This window comes from Nicotiana tomentosiformis, chromosome 6 (genome assembly GCF_000390325.3).
Source record: "Nicotiana tomentosiformis chromosome 6, ASM39032v3, whole genome shotgun sequence".
NCBI classification, from domain to species: Eukaryota; Viridiplantae; Streptophyta; class Magnoliopsida; order Solanales; family Solanaceae; genus Nicotiana; species Nicotiana tomentosiformis.
This window is the reverse complement of record NC_090817.1, coordinates 80,782,518-80,804,283: the sequence shown is the minus strand read 5'-3', so window position 1 is coordinate 80,804,283 and position 21,766 is coordinate 80,782,518. Positions and strand designations below refer to the sequence as shown.

Genomic DNA, 21,766 nt, shown 5'->3' with positions numbered 1-21,766 from the left:
CCAGCGCAAAAGTAGAGAATTGAGCGGTATTATAATTGAAGAGCCAACCTCCGTTATTTCAAAGTTTGAGACTTGGTCTTAAGGAAAGTAACTCAAAATACCCTGGAGCTTAACGCAGGGAAGTTAGGTCCAATGTGGGAAGGCCCCTACCGGGTTCCAGCTGTCACTGGAAAAGGTTCATATGAATTGGAGAACCAAAATGGAGAAAAGTTGCCCAGCAACTGGAACGTGGCGCACCTCAAAAGATATTCTTGCTGATGAACATCATCCGAGCAGAAAGTATGTGCCGCACTCTCTTTCCCTTTCTTCAGTTTTTGTTCTAATTGGGTTTTCTGGTAAGGTTTTTAACGAGGCAATAACAGAAAGCATACTACGAAGATAGTATCAATAAGACCTTTAATATCAAGGCACCCAAGAAAAGATCCACTCGAGGACGGTTAGGTAATCTTTTGCTCTATAGAAAATTCCCACCGGGAAGTTAAGTTTGCTATTGAGTGAAGGTTACCTCACCGTTCACAAGCGCAAACCACTAGAGGATTGTTAGATAGTCCTTTGCTCGCTAGCATAAATTCCTAAGGGGAAGTAAAGTATGTTACTAAGTTAAGGATTACCTAGCAATTCATTGGCAGAATCTTCGAAGATACAATACTTCCAGTATTCTTATTCGCATTCTTCACATTCGAACAGTGGGGGGGTGGGAAGGAACGGTATGAAGATACAATGACTACCACGTCAACTGGGAAAGAAAAATCGAAAACACAATTGTGTCATCGGGATCGAGGACTCCGCGGACAGTCCCGTAAAAACAAGTTGTACAAATTAGTCACAAGTAATGACAAATGCTTATGTACTTTTTGAAAATAGAAGGAATAAATTGAAATGAAATCTTTTGTTTTTATCAACTTTTTCATTTGAAAGTTAAACAAGTACTTCAAATGCTAGTGCCGTAATGAACAGGAGACGTCCTCTTCAAAAGCACCGTAAATATAAGTGGGCCCTTTCTTATAAAAACCCTCACGTTAAAGGGTTGGTTTCGGATGAATTCATGCCCAAAATCAAAATATCTTTGGGTAAAAATACATCTAAATCGTATACGAAAGGACGCAAAAAGTAAACTTGCGCAAATACTTACTAAAACCCTCACGAAAAAAGGTTGATTTCCATAGCCAAAATGCTTTCGGGGAAAATACACTCCAGGTTTTACATAATAAGACGCAAACAGAAAAACTTGCGCAACACTCTTAAGCAAAAGGAATAAAATGCAAAGATTAAAGACTTGCATAAATATTCAAAAGAAAGAAAGACTCAAACAAATACTTGAGAAAAAAGATGTTTCTATTTACAATAACGTGCCAAAATGGCATAGATACAAGAATTGGAAAAAGAAAAGAAAAGCTAAACTGCAGTATCTCCGAAATCTAGAGAAAGAGAAGTATCCGCGTCCCCGGGAGCAGTAGATGGATCCACCAATGGCTCAACATTTTGGTCTTCACCAGTTTGGCCTTCACCAGTTTGGCCTTCAACATTACCATCCTCCGATTCTTCTTCAGTTCTCGAAAACTCGGAACCGGAACCAAAAAGACCAGGAGCATCAGACCTCGCTAGGAGACCACTTTTAGCAGCTAACTCAAGCTCACGGGCCTTAACGATTTCGGCATCAAAAGCAATGATACCAATTTTGGCATCTTCTAAGGTTTTCCTCCTCATACTGTACATATCGTAAGTCTTCTCAACAACGCGGGAAGCCTCTAGACGCTTGAGTTCTTCTTTGAGTTGAGTGACCTCGGCATAAATGTTTTCCCGGGCTCATCTAATAGACTTGAGGCTAACAATGAGCTCACGGACAGTAGAACTAAAAATCTTATTATGCTCAACGGTCCTCTTGTGCTTCTCTTCCAGTTGGGCATATTTCACCACTGCAACAATAAGCTCTTCAGCCTTGGAATTCGAGACTGCCTCTAAGTTGTTGAATCTTTCAGCAAAGGCAGCCCCACGATCGGATGCATCAAGAATGACATTATGGATTTCAGCCCATTTGGCCCTAGCCTCTTCAAATTGGACCCTCAATGGGGAAATCTCTTGGCTAAGTGTCTCCACTTCCTGCTCACTTTGCTGCAAATGAGTTTCCAACACAATAGCCTCGACAACCTTAGTTTCCAAATCCGAGAGGCGAATAATGGCTTGGTCCCGTTCAACCAAAAGTTGATCCCGCTCGGAAGTAAGTTCCTCATTTTTCCTAATCAACTATGATGACCCAAAATGTCATCTTTAAATTTAATAAGTAATTCTGTGTTCTAAGACCTCAAAAAGTACTATTTATCATTCTCCGACTTGCATGCGCAGTCCGTACAATTTTCCAAAAGTTTTTATGTGAAAAATGGACTAAAATGTGAAATAGAGCTTTAAAACTCAATTGAGTTGACTTTGGTCAATATTTTGAGCAAACGGACTCGGATTAGTATTTTGACAGTTTTGGTAGGTCTGTATCATAATTTAGGACTTGGGCGTATGCCCGGAATCGAATTCCTAGGTCCCTAGCCCGAGATATGGAATTTTGATGATAAATTAAAAGTTTGAAAGCTTAATGATTTTTAAGAATTTACTGATGTTGGATTTATTGACACCGGATTCGTATTTTGATTTCGGAGCCCGGTATAGGTCCACTATAATATTTATGACTTGTCTGCCGAATTTGGTGAGAAAGGGAGTTGATTTGATGTGATTCGGACGTCCGGTTGTGAAAATATAAGTTTTAAAGTTTTCTTGAAAATTTTATTCGATTTGGTGTTCAATTCATAGTTCTAGGTATTATTTTGGCGATTTGATCAAGCGAGCAAGTGCGTATAATGTTTTAGGACTTGTGTGCATGTTTGGTTTGGAGCCCCAAGGGCTCGGGTGAGTTTTGGATAGGCTACGGGTGTTTTGAAACTTTGGAAAATTCTGGTATTTCTAGTTCTAGTTTCCTTAATCGCGATTGCGTGTCTTTATCCATGATCACGAAGGCTTGTTGAGCACGGATGAAAATTTGTACTATGCGATCGCACAATTGGAAAAGCTAAGGCACTGCGAACGCGAGGACCAAGTTGTGATTACGTAGAAGGAATGAGGCAGAAGCTGAAGCACTGAAATTGTGCTACGCGGTCGCATAAGCCTGTACGCGATCGCATAAGGTTGAGAAAATGTTCTCTGCGATCGCATGGCCATTTACGCGATCGAGTAGAGTTAAATTAACCTGAGCAAAAGTTGTTCTACGCGATCGTGAACGAATTTCCGCTATCGCGATGAGTAAAAATCCGAGAAACAGAACTTAAGTTCTGGAAAATGGGATTCGACCCATTTTCAATCATCGTCCATTTTTAGCTCGGGTAAGGCGATTCTTGGGCGATTTTTACGGAAAAATATTGGGGTAAGTATTTCTTATCCTATATTGATTATATTTTATGATTCCATACTCATTTATATCAAGAATCTGTGAAAGTTTGGGAAAAAATCAGATTTTTATAAAATCTACAAAAACGAAAATTTAAGATTTGAAGGTGCATTTGACATCGGAGTTTGATAATTTTTGTATGGTTGGACTCGTCTCGGAATGGGTGTTTGAATTTCGTAAGTTTTTTCGAGATTTGAGACGTGGGCCCCACTGTAAATTTTTAAAGTGAATTTCAGATTTTATCCGGAAAATTAGTAAATCCATATGGAATTAATTCTTATGATTCGTATTGAGTATAACGAATTGTTTGTGAATAGATTTGAAGCTTTTGGAGATAAATTTAAAAGGAAAAGTTATGGTCGAGTAATTGATTGAAATTGCAAAGCGAGGTAAGTGTCGTGGTTAACCTTGACTTGAGGGAATAGAACCCTTAAATAAATTGTTATGTGAATTGCATGTGAACGACATATAGGCGAGGTGACGAGTGACTATACGTCGTCAAATTAATTATTTGCATAATTATTTGAAAATCCTAAATTTATTTTAATACACGAATTAATTGTTATGATAATTGTTTCTCTCTTATTCTTTGTCAAATACTAATTCTTGAATTCCTGCAATAATTACTACATGCTGATTTGATTTATGTGCATTAATTGCTACTTGATATTTAGCATATTAAATAGTAAACTGCCTATTTTCTCCCTGATTTTCATAATAAATTGCTATTTGTCATTTTTTATTTCATAATTAAATTATAATTATTGTATGCTTGTTGTCTTAAAGATTTTATATTAATTATTGCATTTATTGAGGCAATTTCTTCTATAAGAATTGGTAAATGAATATATTGGGGGATCGGGTTGCACGCTGCAACAGACTTATTAAAAGTCCATATTGGGGGATCGGGTTGCACGCCGCAACAGACTTATTAAAAGTCCATATTGGATGATCGGGTTGCACGCCACAACAGACTTATTTAAAAGTCCATATTGGTGGATCGGGTTGCTCGCCGCAACAGACTTATTTAAAAGTCTATATATACTTGATTAAAATAAATATATGGGAGGATTGAAAATGAATATATTGTAGGAGCGGGTTATACGCTTCAATGGAAATTGATTGAAATAATAATTGGTTATGACTGCTGAGTTGGCTTCAACTATTAGAAATGAGTTACCTCATTTAATTCTATTATTGTGGTTATTACTATTATTGCGTACATGTTCATGTAAGTGACCTGCCTTAGCCTCGTCACTACTTCGTCGAGGTTAGGCTCGACACTTACCAGTATATGGGGTCGGTTGTACTGATACTACACTCTGTATTTCTTGTGCAGATTTCAGAGTTGGTCCCAGCGACGTACCATAGACTTGCTCGGATTTCAGCTACCCATAGGAGATTTGAGGTATAACTGCACGACGTCCGCAGTTTTGAAGTCCCCGTCTACTTTGCTTTAGCTGTGTGTTTGTTTTGAGACAACTTTATTTTATTCAGACCTTTATTTATATTATTCTATTAGCTCGTGCACTTGTGACACCAATTCTTGGATGGTATTTAGACACCGTTATTTTATGGATTATTCACTATATTTCATACTTTATTTCCGCATTTAATTCTTTTTTGTAATAAATTTAAAAATTCTTTTAAAATGGATAATATTATTCTAACGTTGGCTTGCCTAGCAAGTGAAATGTTAGGCGCCATCACGGTCCCAAAGGTGGGAATTTCAGGTCGTGACAGTTGGTATCAGAGCACTAGGTTACATAGGTCTCATGAGTCACGAGCAAGCTTAGTAGAGTCTGAAAGATCGGTACGGAGACATCTGTACTTATATCTCAGAGGCTATGAAGTTTAGGAACAATATCACTTCTTTCTTATTCTATCGTGCGAATTTATTCTATCATCGATTATTGAACCATTCTACTCTTATTCTCTCGCAGATTGTGAGAACACGTAATACATCTACCGATGGACAGGGACCAGAGCCCCCGGTAGGAACTATGACCAGGGGTAGAGGTCGAGGCTGAGGTCATACTTGAGGCCGAGGCAGAGGCAGAGAAAGAGCTCAGTCTAGAGCTCGAGCAGCTGCACCTATTGTAGAACATCAGGTGGATCTTCAGGAGGAGGTTCCAGTTCAGAATGTACCAGTTGGACCAGTTCAGGTCCCGGAAGGATTCATAGCTACTCTAGTGCTTCAGGACGCTCTAGTCCGTTTGGTGAGTCTTATGAAGAGCGTGGCCCAGAATGGTACATTTCTAGCGGCACCAGCCGTCTCACAGGCTGGGGGAGGAGCAAAAACTCCCACTACTCCTGCTCCGGAGTAGATGGCTCCCCAGAATCAGGCTCTAGCAGTCCCTCCAGTTGGAGTAGTTCGGCCAGTTGTTGCGGAACAGACCGGTGATAGGCCCACCATGTCTTTTGAGGCCTTATTGAGACTGGATAAGTTCACTAAGCTCTTTCCAGTTCACTTCAGTGGTACACCTTCTGAGGACCCACAAGATTATCTTGACCAATGCCATGAGGTGCTGCGGAACATAGGTATCGTTGAGACCAATTGGGTTGATTTTGCTGTATTTCAGATGACGAGTTCCGCCAAGAGGTGGTGGAGAGATTATACATTGACCAGGCCAGTAGGATCGCCTGCACTTACCTAGGAGAAGTTCTCTTAGATATTTCTAGAGAAGTTCCTTCCTATCACACTGAGAGGGGATTACCGCAAGCAATTTGAGCGTCTACAGCAGGGCAGTATGACTGTTACTCAATATGAGTCCCGTTTTGTGGATTTGGCCTGTCATGCTCTCCTTTTACTACGTATTGAGGAAAAGAGAGTGAGGAGGTTTATTGAGGGACTCACTCACCCCATCAGGCTTCAGATGGCCAAGGAGACGGGAAGCGAGATTTCTTTTCAGGCAGCTGCTAATGTCACGAGGAAGATCGAGATGATTCTTGCACAAGAGAGAGGGCATAGGTCTGATAAGAGGCCTCATCAGTTTGGTGGTTTTAGTGGTGCCTCGGCTGGAGGTAGGGGTAATTTTGGTAGGGGTTATCCTCCCAGACCGTTTCATTCAGCACTTCATGAATCTCCCGATGCTTCAGGGAGTCACAGTCCTATTATGCCTTACTCTGGGCAGTCAGCACTTAGTGCACATTCATCTCCTATCAGTGCACCACCACTCCAGAGTCACTACAGCAATTCATCCGGCCCATTCAGGTCAACTTCAACTTCAGCAGCCACGGCATCAGGATGGGTGTTATGAGTGTGGGAACATTGGTCACATCAGGAGGTATTGCCCTAGGTTGGCGAGTAACAGATCACGGCAGGATTCTCGTGCCATCATACCGACACTGGTTGCTTCACCGCCTGCTCAGCCAACTAGAAGTAGGGGTCATGCAGCTAGAGGTGGAGGTCAGGCCATTAGAGGTGGAGGTCAGACTGTTAGAGGTGGAAGCCAGCCACCTAGAGGCCATCCCAGGGACGCAGTTTAGAGTAGTGGGGCTCAACCCTGATTTTATGCTTTACTAGCTAGGCCTGAGGCCGAGTCATCTGATGCTGTGATCACAAGTATTATTCCAGTTTTCCATAGAGATGCTTCAATTCTATTTGATCTAAGATCTACTTATTCCTATGTGTCCTCCTATTTTGCTTCATATTTGGTTGTGCCTTGATTCTCTGAGCGCTTCTGTGTGTGTATCTAGACCGGTAGGAGACTTTGTTGTAGTAGATCATGTCTATCATTTGTGTGTAGTTTCTATGGATAGTCTTGAGAGTAGTATGGATCTTCTACTTCTTGATATGGTAAATTTTGATGTCATCTTGGGTATGGATTGTCTATTACCTTATCATGCTATATTGGATTGTCATGCCAAGACAGTGACCCTAGCCATGTCGGGGTTACCTCGGTTAGAGTGGAAAGGAACTTCTGGCCATTCTGCCAGCAGGGTTATTTCTTATATGAAAGCTCGGCGTATGGTCGAGAAAGAGTGTCTAGCCTATTTGGCTTACATTCGCGATCCCAGCGTGGATGTTCCTTCTATGGACTCAGTACCAGTGGTTCGTGAATTTCCAGAAATATTTCATGTAGATTTGCCGGAAATTCCACCCGACAGAGATATTGACTTCTGTATTGATTTGGCTCCGGGCACTCAGCCCATTTCTATCCCACCACACCGTATGGCCCCGCCGGAGTTAAAAGAATTGAAGGAGCAATTACAAGACTTGCTTGATCAAGGATTCATTAGACCCAGTGTCTCGCCCTGGGTGCACCAATACTATTTGTAAAGAAGAAAGATGGATCTATGCGGATGTGTACAGATTATCGACAGTTGAACAAGGCCACTATCAAAAACAAATACATGCTGCCAAGAATTGATGACTTATTTGATCATCTTCAGATAGCCAAGGTATTTTCGAAGATCGATTTGAGGTATGGTTACCATCAGTTGAAGATTAGGGCATCTGATGTCCCTAAGATAGCTTTTCGGACTCGATATGGGCATTACGAATTCCTAATGATGTCATTCGAGTTGACAAATGCCCCAGCAGCATTTATGGATTTGATGAATCGGGTGTTCAATCCCTATTTGAATTCTTTTGTGGTTATATTCATTGATGATATCTTGATTTACTCCAGCAGTCGAGAGGAGCATGAGCAGCATCTTCGGAGATTACTTCAGACTTTGAAAAATAATCAGTTATATGCTAAATTTTCAAAATACGAGTTTTGGTTAAGCTCAGTTGCCTTTTTGTGGAATGTTGTATCGGCAGAAGGCATAAAGGTGGACCCTAAGAAGATTGAGGCTGTTCAGAATTGGCCTAGGCCTACCTCAGTTACAGAGATTCAGAGTTTCCTGGGTTTAGCAGGTTACTATCGTCGGTTCGTGGAATGGTTTTCATCTATAGCAAGCCCATTGACCAGACTGACCCAGAAAGGTATCCCATTCAGATGGTCAGACGAGTGTGAGTTGAGATTTTAGAAGCTCAAAACCGATTTGACTACGGCTCCAGTGTTGGTATTACCCACAAGTTCAGCATCGTATACGGTATATTGTGACACATCTCACATTAGGTTTGGTACAATATTAATGCAAGATGGAAGGGTGATTGCATATGCGTCGCGGCAGTTGAAAGTTCACGAGAAGAATTATCCTTTTCATGACTTAGAATTGGCAGCCATTGTTCATGCGCTGAAGATTTGGAGGCATTATCTCTACGGTGTCTCGTGTGAGGTATTTACTGATCATCGTAACCTTCAGTATCTGTTCAAACAAAAAGATCTTAATTTGAGGCAGAGAAACTGGTTGAAATTGTTGAAAGACTATTATATCACCATTTTGTATCACCCCGAAAAGGCCAATGTGGTGGCCGATGCTTTGAGTAGAAAGGCTGTGAGTAGAAAGGCTTTGAGTAGAAAGGCGGTGAGAGGCCGTTAGCTGCAGATGTTCAGACCTTGGATAATCGGTTCGTGAGGTTAGATGTTTCAGAACCCAGTCGGGTTCTAGCTTGCACAGTCGCTCGGTCTTCTTTATATGAGTGCATCAGAGAGCGACAGTATGATTATCCTCATTTACTTGTCCTTAAGGACACGGTGCGGCACGGTGATACCAAACAGGTTGTTGTAGGGAATGATGGAGTTCTCCGAATGTAGGGTCATATTTGTGTGCCTAATGTTGACGGGCTTTATGAATTAATTCTTGAAGAGGCACACCGTTCCAGGTATTCTATTCATCCAGGTACCGCCAAAATGTATAAAGATTTGTGGCAACATTATTGGTGGAGGAGAATGAAAAAGGATATAGTTGCATATGTAGCTCGGTGCCTGAATTATCAGCAAGTTAAGTATGAGCATCAGAGACCTGGTGGTTTGCTTCAGAAGTTAGAAATTCCTAAGTGGAAATGGGAGCGTATCACTATGGATTTTGTTGTTGGACTCCCACGGACTCAGAGAAAATTTGACGCAGTTTGGATCATTGTGGACAGGTTGACCAAGTCAGCACATTTCATTCCAGTGGCAGCTGCCTATTCTTCAGAAAGGTTAGATAAAATTTATATTTGTGAGATTGTCCGCCTTCACGGTGTGCCCGTGTCTATTATTTCAGATCGAGGTACGCAGTTTACCTCACACTTCTGGAAGGCTATACAACGTGAGTTAGGCACGCGGTTTGAGTTGAGTAAAATATTTCATCCACAGACAGACGGACAGTTGGAGCTCACCATTCAGATAATGGAAGATATGCTTTGCACTTGTGTTATAGACTTTGGAGGTTCTTGAGATCAGTTCTTGCCACTTACGGAGTTTTCATATACTAATAGCTACTAGTTGAGCATTCAGATGGCTCCATATGAGGCATTGTACGGAAGGCGATGTCGTTCGCCAGTTGGCTGGTTTTAACCGGGAGAGGCTCGGTTGTTGGGTACCGATTTGGTACAGGATGCCTTGGATAAGGTCAAGGTTATTCAGGATCGACTTCGCACAGCTCAGTCTAGGTAAAAGAGTTATGCCGACCGTAAAGTTTGTGATATTGAATTCATGGTTGGAGAAAGATAATTGCTCCGGGTTTCACCTATGAAATGTGTAATAAGGTTCGAAAAGAAGGGAAAGTTGAGCCATAGGTATACCGGACCCTTTGAAATTCTTAAAAGGGTGGGTGAAGTAGCATACATGCTTGCATTGCCACCTAGTTTATCAGCGGTTCATCCGGGGAACTGTTCCATGTGTCTATGCTCCGATAATATTATGGTGATCTGTCCCATATGTTAGATTTCAGCTCAGTCCAATTAGAGAAAGATTTGACTTATGAGAAGGAGCCGGTAGCTATCCTAGACCTGCAGGTCCGGCAGTTGAGATCTAAGAGTTATCCTTTAGTTCGGGTGCAATGGAGAGGTCAGCCGGTAGAGGCATCTACCTGGGAGTCAGAGTCGGACATGCAGAGTAAATATCCACACTTTTTCTCTAGCTCAGGTACTTTTCTAACTCCGTTCGAGGACGAACGTTTGTTTTAGAGGTGGAGAATGTGATGACCCAAAGTTTTATATTTAAATTTAATAAGTAATTTTGTATTCTAAGACCTCGAAAAGCACTATTTATTATTCCTCGACTAGAAGGCGCAGTCCGTATAATTTCCAGAAAGTTTATATGTGAAAAATGGATTAAAATGTGAAATAGAGCTTTAAAACTTAACTGAGTTGACTTTGGTCAACATTTTGAGCAAATGGACTCGGATCAGTATTTTGACAGTTCTGATAGGTTCGTATCATGATTTGAGACTTGGGCGTATGCCCGAAATCGAATTCCGAGGTCCCTAGCCCGAGATATGGAATATTGATGAAAAATTAAAAGTTTGAAAGCTTAATAATTTTCAAGAATTTACTGATATTGGATTTATTGATACCGGGTCCGTATTTTAGTTTCGGAGTCCGGTATAGGTCAACCATAATATTTATGACTTGTCTGCCGAATTTGGTAAGAAACGGAGTTAATATGACATGATTCAGACGTCCGGTTATAAAAATATAAGTTTTAAAGTTTTCTTAAAAATTTCATTCGATTTGGTGTTCAATTCGTAGTTCTAGGTGTTATTTTGGCGATTTGATCACGCGAGCAAGTTCGTATGATATTTTAGAACTTATGTGCATGTTTGGTTTGGAGCCCCGAGGGATCGGGTGAGTTTCGGATAGGCTACGGGTGTTTTGAAACTTTGGAAAAATCTGGTATTTCCAGTTCTGGTTTCCTTAATCGTGATCGCGTGTCTTCATCCGCGATCGCGAACGCTTGTTGAGCACGGATAAATATTTGTACTATGCGATCACATAGTATTGTATGCTATCGCACAGTTGGAAAAGCTAAGACACTGCGAACGCGAGAACCAAGCTGCGATCGCGTAGAAGGAATGAGGCAGCAGCTGAAGCACTGAAATTGTGCTACGCGATCGCATAAGCATGTACGCGATCACATAAGGTTGAGAAAATGTTCTCTGCGACTGCATGGCCATTTACGCGATCGTGTAAAGTTAAACGAACCTGGGCAAAAGTTGTTCTACGCGATCGCGAACGAATTTTCGCGATCGCAATGAGTAAAAATCAGAGAAACAAAACTTAAGTTCTGGAAAATGGGATTCGACCCATTTTCAACCATTGTCCATTTCTGAGCTCGGGTAAGGCGATTCTTGGGCGATTTTCACGGGAAAACATTGGGATAAGTGTTCCTTATCTTATATTGATTATATTTCATGATTCCATACTCACATGAATACGTGAAATTTTGGAAGAAAAATCAGATTTTTATAAAATCTTCCAAAAATAAAAATTTAAGATTTGAAGGTCCATTTGACATCAGAATTTGATAATTTTTGTATGGTTGGACTCGTCTAGGAATGGGTGTTCGAATTTCCTAAGTTTTTCTGAGATTTGAGAGGTGGGCCCCACTATCAATTTTTAAAGTGAATTTCGGATTTTATCCGAAAAATTAGTATATTCATATGGAATTAATTCCTATGATTCGTATTGAGTATATCGAATTGTTTGTGAATAGATTTGAAGCTTTTGGAGATAAATTTAAAAGGAAAAGTTATGGTCGAGTAATTGATTGAAATTGCAAAACGAGGTAAGTGTCGTGGTTAACCTTGACTTGAGGGAATAGAACCCTTAAATTATTTGTTATATGAAATGCATGTGAACGACGTATAGGCGAGGTGATGAGTGTCTATACGTCGTCAAATTAATTGTTTGCATAATTATTTGAAAATACTAAATTTGTTTTAATACACGAATTAATTGTTATGATAATTGTTTCTCTCTTATTCTTTGTCAAATACTAATTCTTGAATTTCTGCAATAATTGCTACATGCTGATTTGATTTATGTGCATTAATTGCTACTTGACATTTAGCATATTAAATAGTAAACTGCCTATTTTCTCCCTGATTTCCATAATAAATTGCTATTTGTCATTTTTTATTTCATAATTAAATTATAATTATTGTATGCTTGTTGTCTTAAAATTTTTATAGTAATTGTTGTATTTATTGGGGCAATTTCTTCTATAAGAATTGGTAAATGGATATATTGGGGGATCGGGTTGCACGCCGCAACAGGCTTTTTAAAAGTCCATATTGGGGGATCGAGTTGCACGCCGCAACATACTTATTAAAAGTTTATATTGGAAGATCGGGTTGCACGCCGCAACAGACTTGTTTAAAAGTCTATATTGGGGGATCGCTGCTCGCCGCAACAGACTTATTTAAAAGTCTATATATACTTGATTAAAATAAATATATGGGAGGATTGAAAATGAATATGTTGTGGGAGCGGGTTGCACGCTGCAACGGAATTTGATTGAAATAATAATTGGTTATGACTGCTGAGTTGGCTTCAACTATTAGAAATGAGTTACCTGATCTAATTCTATTATTGTGGTTATTACTATTATTGCGTACAGGTTAATGTAAATGTCCTGCCTTAGCCTCGTCACTACTTCGTCGAGGTTAGGCTCGGCACTTACTAGTACATGGGGTCGGTTGTACTGATACTACACTCTGCACTTCTTGTGCAGATTTCGGAGTTGGTCTCATCGGCGTACCATAGACTTGCTCCGATTTCAGCTACCCATAGGAGACTTGAGGTATAACTGCACGGTGTCCGCAGTTCTGAAGTCCCCGTCTACTTTACTTTATTTATGTGTTTGTTTTCACACAGCTTTATTTTATTCAGATCTTTATTGGTATTATTCTAGAAGCTCGTGCACTTGTGACACCAATTCTAGGATGGTATTTAGACATCGCTATTTTATGGATTATTCACTACATTTCAGACTTTACTTCCGCATTTAATTCTTTGTTATTAATAAATTTAAAAATTATTTTTAAATAGATAATATTATTCTAACGTTGGCTTGCATAGCAAGTGAAATATTAGGCGCCATCACGGTCTCGAAGGTGGGAATTTCGGGTCGTGACATCAACCTTTGAAGTTCCTCGGAAGCAAGAAAGTTGGCCTACAAAGTGAAAAAAACAAACTTAGGATGTATTTATGCAAAAATAGTAGAAACTACAAAAGAAGTAAAGAATATACCATTGCGACGTTGTGCATAGCGTTGTTTAACAAGCACTCTCCCGAGAGATCCTGAACTTTTTGAAGCCAAAGGCTTCAGGTAATTAGCAAGCTTCACTAGCCGGGATAGCAAGTTGCATCCAGTGGAGACTGAAAGAGTAGCATTTCCCCTCCCTTGCAGATCTCCGGAGGGGGCAGCGTAATTTTGCCCCAAATTCCCATAAACTGGAGACTGGTAAAGAGGAACACTTCCTTCATGATCAAGTATGGACGGTGGAGGTGATGAGGCAGCTGCTGGTGGAAGAATAGATGCGGATGAAAATGATGTAGCAGTTGTTGGTGTTGGCGAAGGTGGAGATGAAGCTGATGTAGTTGAAGAGTGAGAAGCAACTGTATCAAATGCAATGCTGGTTGTTGGATGCTCGCCAACCAAAGATGGCAGGGACCCGGTACTCAGCCCCGCAGCACCGGGCACAGAAACTGGGGCCCGAAGACGGAAGTTGGCATTATCTACCAAATCAAGCTCTCCCCAAAGTGTCGAAACATCGTCCTATGTTGGTGTAACTATCTCAACAGGTCGAGCATCATGTTGAGATGATGAGGATCATTGCCTTCTATGTAAAGAAGCTCCCTCATCACTAGCTTCTTCATCATCATCGATCATCACGGTGTCTACGACCGGCCTAGAAGGAGAGCCAGTCATCATCACTACCGGAGATGACTCGGGGGTAGCATCTTCACCCTCTTATTCTTTTCCCCGGCCGCGGAGGAGTATTTTTTTTTGGTTGTTTGTCCTCCGGTCGGGGACTCCATAATGATACACTTGTACCCAAAGAAGACCCGTAGATAATTGTTCGAGTAAGCACTTCCTGAAGCAGCCTCACTGCATCAGCAGGATCGGCCAAAATGTCCTCCTCGGGGACAGTAATAGAGCTCGCGGGTAGACCTTATTTCATAGACAAGGTAGAAGGGATCAATCAAGTTCTTCACATGAAAAATTGAAACACGGTGCATTTGAATTACCATAATTTTTGGCCTTCCACCCGTATTTAAGAGCCAGTTCTTTACACAAGCGAGTTTCAAGTGCCGTAACATTCAAGATCTTCTTGACCCACGGATCCAAACCTTTAACCACCGGTAGGATCCATCGGGTTGCTGAAGCAGACGAAGGATGGAGGATCAATACTGGTATATAAGAGTGTTTAATAAAAGAAATATTAAACAAAAAGCTTACGAGTGCGGTTCCAAGTGGCCGAAAAGGATGAAGTCGTTGCCTGAATGATATCGTTGATGGCAACTGCAACTAACCGTTCCATCCATCCATGGTCTTTATTGTCATCCATGCTAGATAACAGAGCATGGTGGCCACGCTTGCAGAGGTTTATCATTCCTCCGCTAAAGATCTTGGGAGAATAGAGATTCATCATATGAGCTAAGTTTAGGTCTTCTCAATGCCGAAGGCAAGCAACCGTCCTCCACACAAAAGGACTTACTTGTACCAAACACACCTGATAGCGGAGGCAAAACTCCGCAACAACAAAGTCAAGCTCTCCACTCAAAGAGAACGCACCCAAAGTAAAGGGATACGTATAAAAATTTGTAAAACCCTCATTGGGTAGGGTCACTCGCTCTGATATATCAGGAGCAACAATGTCCAAATCATGACAGTGGCAGTCTTCCTTCACAGCAGGAATGCTAGAAGGACGGATGGAAGAGGGATACCTACTGACGGCCCATGTACGAGAGTTAATAGTAGGAAATTTCTCTTTTAAGTCTTTTGTAGTAATAAGACTTCTAGGGATGATGGAGCCCACTGCTGGAGGAGTAGAATCCTCGGCCTTGTTCTTGTTCTTTGAAAAACTTGTACGCTTTGAGGAAGAAGTCATTGTATGGAAGAAGGGAAAGGTTTTTACTTGAAGAGAATTAGATGAAGAGAAGGATGCAAGTCGAATAAGGGAAGCTCGCAAAATTATAGAAGTATAGGAGAAAAGGTTGATGCATATAAGTAAAGATTTTAGCGGCTAAATTCATGGCCATGATTACCTCAATAAATGGCAAAAGTTATGTTAAATCGTGGGATGACGCGTGTTCGGGGCATTAAATACGGAGAGATGTGTGTCTAATCAACCGTTAGAAGCCTTCAGAGGGAGTTATAGTAATTCCCGCCAAAAGAGTATTTCTATCAACTTTCCGATAACACAAAGTTATTTCACCGGAAAGCATGGGGACTATTTGTATAGGGTAAAATATATATGACACATGGCCATCCAAAAGAGGGACACGTGGAATCCAAGACGGGGGGTATGACTAAGACCGAAGGCAGTTATTCTGTTTGTCACCGGAAAGAATAATGCTCATAAAGATGTGATAAATACTCTTGTCCGGTAGCACTTAATAGAGAATATTCCGTGACATTAAGAACGATTACCCGTTACAGAAAATTTGGCATTTATGTTCACCGTTACATTTTCATCAATGACCCTCATAATTGACATTAAAAGAGGAGCACGATCCTAGGACATTCTTCCCTAGACATAGCTATAAATAGTGAGCTCAGTTATCATTGTAAGAGACATGAATTTTCTGACAAATTTATGCTACATTTTATTCAAAGTTTAATATAATCTTATCTTCTTGTTTTTCGATTCCATTATTATTGTGCCCGGAAACCTTGTTTTCGGAATTGTTGTTTATGTTATTTCGTCTCCATCTAAAGACTAAGTATTGCATAATTCTTCAATTATTTTATTATTTCAGGATCAAATTAATTCACTTGTCTAGAAATCACGTATAAATTCAATTACACTGTTTTACGGGTAAACAAGTACAACTGAAACCATTCAAACTTCATGATCATACCTTGACTATATGTAATCACAAATAATTCTTTTAGAACAAAGAAACATTGTCCTAGTGTAAATGTGAAAAAGAAAATGAAAATAAGAACTTATCGAGTGAAAGACATCTGCAACCAGAACAATATTGATGTAAGCATGGTGATTGATTAATTATTTTCTAAGATGAATTAAGGGGAAGATAGAAGCACTTCATCAGTTCGTTCTTCAAATCAGAAAATAAAAATTATCCTAATCAAATCAAATTAAAATTCCACTAATCTGATCGAAAATACAAAAACATATCAGAGCCAATTTTAGAGGATATAAAAGACGCCGTACAATGTATTTTTTATATTCATATGAGTAGTGGAAGAGATACACTAAATAAACTTGATGATATAATAAATATCTCATTCATATACTTTTCTTTAATCTATCTTTGTTGCATAATTAAAAGTACGTCTAAAAACTTTAAAGTTGAGAAGTGACACGATTGGATTAGACTTATGTTACTTTTTATGTCTAACTATTTACATTAGAATACATATTTACATTTTTGTACAAAAACTATTATAGGAGTACTATAGAGTTTAAATAAAGGGGTAAAAGGATGATTCAACTTTTGAATAATTTGGTAATTCTTTTTTTATTTTGAGACTTGTTACTTATAATATAGTATGATATAATAATAATATGATATATGCCAAATTTTTTGAGGTTAAATTGCTAAATCTAATTCTAATTCTTGGCTAATATATTGCCAAAATGTGTTGGCAGTAATTGTGGTGTGCCAAATTTCCTTTATACAGCCGATATATAATATAATCTCGTTATTGGATAATGTTCTATACAAAAACTAAATTTTGTCTGCTACGAATAATATCTCCAAAAAACTTAAATCTTCGTCAAATAGCTTTAAATTTTAACCACAACTTTCAAATGATATCCCAACAAAGCTCCATAATCAATTTGTCAAAAATTTCAAGAAATCATAAAAACCCAGTTATGAGTTTTCAAGCTTTTGAAAAACTCTAACAATGGAGTTTTTATTTTTTTAACTTTTCACCTAATAATATTTAAATCTGGGATGATAAATATGAATATCACTCAAATCAGTTTTTAACACGGATCTCCTTAATACCATCACTACTAAAAAGAGGCAAAGTTTCTATGGACGTTCTATCAGAAATTGGCTTGTCGAAAAGGGATATCCGGCGGAATATAATGTCCGTCAACGTTATTGACGTTTCCGGCAAATTCCGACGGAATTGTTCGGTGGAAATTTGCATATTTTTAGTATGGGAGTTTTACCCTAAGTATAATTCTAAAAGGTAAAAATCTTCTTTTTCGTTAATCACTGATTTGCTATCGATACGGGCCGAGATCCACGTCGTGATATCCGGTTGGGCGCAGGTATCACGGCCCTTCGTTAGCTGTGTACAACCGTTTGGCTATGCATTCCGAGGTCTTGGAGCCTGAACCGGATTCCGGAGGCGTTGTCTTGATGGTCCCAATAGTAAGTGCTTCGTTCGGGCCTTAGTACAAGAGGATCTTAGCTTCGACTCTGATTCCATGTAGTTATGTCCTTGATTCGTTTGCCTCGCCGAGAAATCGGGGTGCTCACTAGCCCCAGTTTTACCCGTATACAGATAGTCCCCTCACTTTTCAGAGAGTAGATTTGCCGAAATGATGAGAAACGATAGATGAAGCCCAGTTCCTTCCTTCGTACGTCACGACTAAAACGACGAAAAAGTCAGAACGTCCCATCAGTCGTGTCGTTCTGACTTCGGAAATGTGTCAACCACCGGCTGGTTTTCTTTGAATGTGAAGCGTCGCGTACTTCCCCTATAAAAGCTTTTATCCTCTTCTCTTTTTTCACTTTCCGATCAAGCTTCCACCTTTGAATTTTGTAGCTATCACCAACTTCTTTCAAACCTTCATATCTTCATCCTTGATCTTCAAATTCTCATAATTGTTCTTAGTTTCTTACCCAGATTTTCTTCAAATCTTCATACTCTGGTTTTCAGCCTTCAAACTTGTTCCTTCAATCTTTCATATTTTTTCCTTTAATTTTCAAACTTTACCCGATAGCAATGGCTAAAACGTCTAAATTAGTTCCTCAACAGGCTGCCTCTTCATCTTCCCACCCGGTCACAAATGTTGAGGTGGCTGCTTCCGAGGCGGCTATTCCCGAAGTGGCTGTTTCCGAGGTGGCTGCCCCCAGGACATATGCCCCCGAGGCTACCGTCGAGCCTCCCGTGAAATGCTTTATACCCGGGGGTTTCTCAGTCGCGGACGACTTCAAAAATGAGAAACCCCCATCCCAACAAGACCAGGGTGAAGGAGCATCGAGGTATATATGCTCCGTTACCAAAGATGTCCTTCCCGTGGTACGAGAGGACTGTAAATGGGAAGAAAATGACGTAATAGTCCTGGGGCCTGAGGAAGCTATTACTACCCACGTGGAGGGGTATTTAAGTGTTTATACTTTTCCCTTCATACTAGACCCGCTAGACCCATTTGTTTTGGATTTTTGCAAGAGATACAAGGTGTGCCTTGGGAAAGCACACCTGTCTCTTTGGAGGATCGTGATCCTCCTCCATTATTTTATGAATAACACCGAGTCTCATCGGTTCATCCTCGACCACTTGTTCCGTTTGTACAGTCCCCGAATTTTCCGAGGGGGATTAATCAAACTTACTCGCAGGGCCAACAAGGCCTCCTTTTTGAGTATTGACGAAGATTGAGACCGAGGCTGGCAGGGGCAGTTAATTCGGGTGAAGACTGAAGACTTGATCCCTTCCGAGTTCATGCGATTCCCCGAGAAGTGGAATGCATCTCGTAAGTGCATCCTTTCTTAAGTGTCAATTTTTCTTCATTTCCTTTCTCATCATTCGTATTTGTAGTTGTGCAGCTACTACCCGGGTTCCAAATGTGGTCCCCCAGCTCAAGGAGTAGATCGAACGCATCTGCAAATAGATGTCATACTTCGAGCGCTAATTGCACAAGCTTTCGAAGGGCCGATGGGAGACTCGTTCTCATGGTAAGGTTCTCCTTCGAATAGCTATTATTGTGCTCTTAACTCACATCATACTAACCTTTCTTCTTTCTTTTATAATTTTGCCTAAGACCACCGAACTTAGGCCTTTGGAAGGGGATGAGGACGCATCCTTGTCTGTTGATCCCTCTATTTCGGGACAACTGGGGCTGCCGCGGGGGAAAAGAAGAAGAGGAAAGGAAAATCTTCAGGCTCCCCGGGTTCCAAGGCAAATCCAAAGAAAAGGGTGGCTCGTAAGCCTAAGAAGAGTACCAGCTCCTGGGTGCCGGATTCTGACTCACTTCTCTGGCTCAGGGATGAGTCCGAATAAGATGACATTTTTATTGCCCAGGGATCGGCCCCTCCCCGGGAGCAGGCGGCAACCGAGGAGAAGAGCCATGAGGTCGGGCCCCTCCTAGTCCGAGAATCCAAAGTCGAGATGGAGATCGCGACCTCTCACAAAAATGCTCCTGCCTTGAAGGAGGTTGCTGGTGTGATTGACATCGTTGAGATGCCCTCCTACACCGATTCTATGCTTGACGAGGCCCAAGCGGGGAAAGAGAAATCAAGTGAAGGAGCACAAGGCGCAAATGACCCCCTCTGCTCCTTCTTTGATGGAGTGGACATGTCCAATTTGGACGATTTTACGGGGCTTGGCGACTTGGAGGTCCCAAAGAAGGATGTATCTTCGGAAGCAGGCGGGCCAAGTTCAAGCCCAAAATTGGTTAATCCGTTTCCCGCTCTGAGTGTGACCCTGGTCGTAAGAGATCGATTATTCTTACTGTCTCGGAGGATGCTCGGGTTCTATCCACTCCCGTGGGCATAACCAGCTACCTCTGATGCCTGGTGACCGAGGAGGACCAGGCAAAAATGAATGAGGTGGGCGTGTCGTATCTTTTCAATGAGGCGCAGCAGGCGTTGAACCCGGTAAGGCATCATTACGTCCTCTTGAACTTTACTCAGGTTTTAATGTCTCTCACGACTTTTGTTGTTTTGCAGGCCTCGACTTCACCACGAGAACTTCCTCCGATACCGTTCCGAGGTCAATCAACTCGAGTTCGAGCTCACGGAGCAGGCTCAAAAGAAGTATATGTATAAGCTCCTTAGCGAGCAGCAAGACGGGGCCATCAAGGACCTTCAGGCCGAGCTAGATAGGGCTCAGAAGGAAGCTTCGACCCTGAGGCGGGAACATGCCAACCTGGTCGAAAAGGTAATGGTCTTTGAAGTTAGAAACGAGGAACTAATCATGGTGGCTAACGACAAAACCTCGCCGGTCCAACAGAAGATCGACCAGATCGACCAACTCCAAAGTGAGATGAACGATATCCAAGCCATGGCCGATGGGTGGAAGAGTAAAATGGACCTGCTGGCTTCGTAGAAGGAAACTGCCTAGGCAAAGCTGGCATCGGTAGTGGTTCAACTTCGGGTGGTGAAGGATAAATATGACAAGTGGTCCCAGCTGAATGATGATCTCCAAGTATAGCTGAGCTTCGTTGTCGTAAAGCGGTACACCCTCGGTAGAGAGTACAAAGCAATAAAGTTCAAGTTGGACACAACCTCCGTCGATGCCGAAGAGATGGTGGCCCAGTACAAGGCCGATGTTGAGGCTTCTGAGACCCGCTTGAAGAAGAAGGCTGAATATATGAGGCGGTTGTCTCAAAGGGAGACCCTCGAAGAGATTCATGCCCGAGGCTTCGACCTGTCGGCCGAGATCAAGGAAGCAATAAAGCTTGAGGTCGAGGTGAAGAAACTTTTCAAGCTTGAAGGTGCCAAAGGATCCGAGGGTTCTGTGGGATCTGAAGGCTCCGACGGTTCTGGCGCCGAGTCGGCCCCGGTGAAGACCATGCATGAATGCCTTAGAACATTTTTAGTTTTTGTTTTGTGTATGTTTTTTGTTTATTTTGAGGCCGTTTTTGTTGGGCCTTTGTACATACATTCCATAATATATAAAATTTCCCTTTCTGGCAATATCGAGTCTCTACTTTTTTAGTATTTTTTCATAATTTCTATTCTTGCAAATGCCTTAGCATAGAATCAAATGTAGTAATAAGTCGTTCATTTTTCAGAGGTCCGAACAACTTTATTTTATCGAGGCTTTAAAAACTCGGTGTGACCGAAAGTTTTCCCAAGATGCTTAAGTGATTTTAGACGACGCTTTTGTCGAGGGTAACCTTTTAGCGAGTTGTTAATTTTATAAAGGCCTTATGTTCTGATTACGAGCTTCGGACGTCTCCGAGCCATTTTTTAGGATGGCCATAGACTTTTGTGTTTAGGCACTACCTAATAGGTTTTGTGCCTTCGGGATTTGGTAGCATGAGTTGCCCGAACCTTTTTTTCAGACGACAATCCCCGAGTAGGGGTAGACCTTGGGCTCGTTAGTCCCCGAATAGGGGTATCCCTTGGGCTCGATAGTC

General features: G+C 41.1%; 1 protein-coding gene across 1 annotated transcript; it reads left to right on the top strand.

Annotated features, from left to right (window-relative positions):
• The first annotated feature begins 6,180 nt into the window (after positions 1 to 6,180).
• LOC138894280 (uncharacterized) lies at positions 6,181 to 6,919 on the top strand. The gene is made up of 2 exons (XM_070178964.1): positions 6,181 to 6,644; positions 6,745 to 6,919. Exons 1-2 carry the CDS (start codon positions 6,181 to 6,183, stop codon positions 6,917 to 6,919), a joined length of 639 nt encoding a protein of 212 aa, XP_070035065.1.
• The last annotated feature ends 14,847 nt before the right edge of the window (positions 6,920 to 21,766 follow it).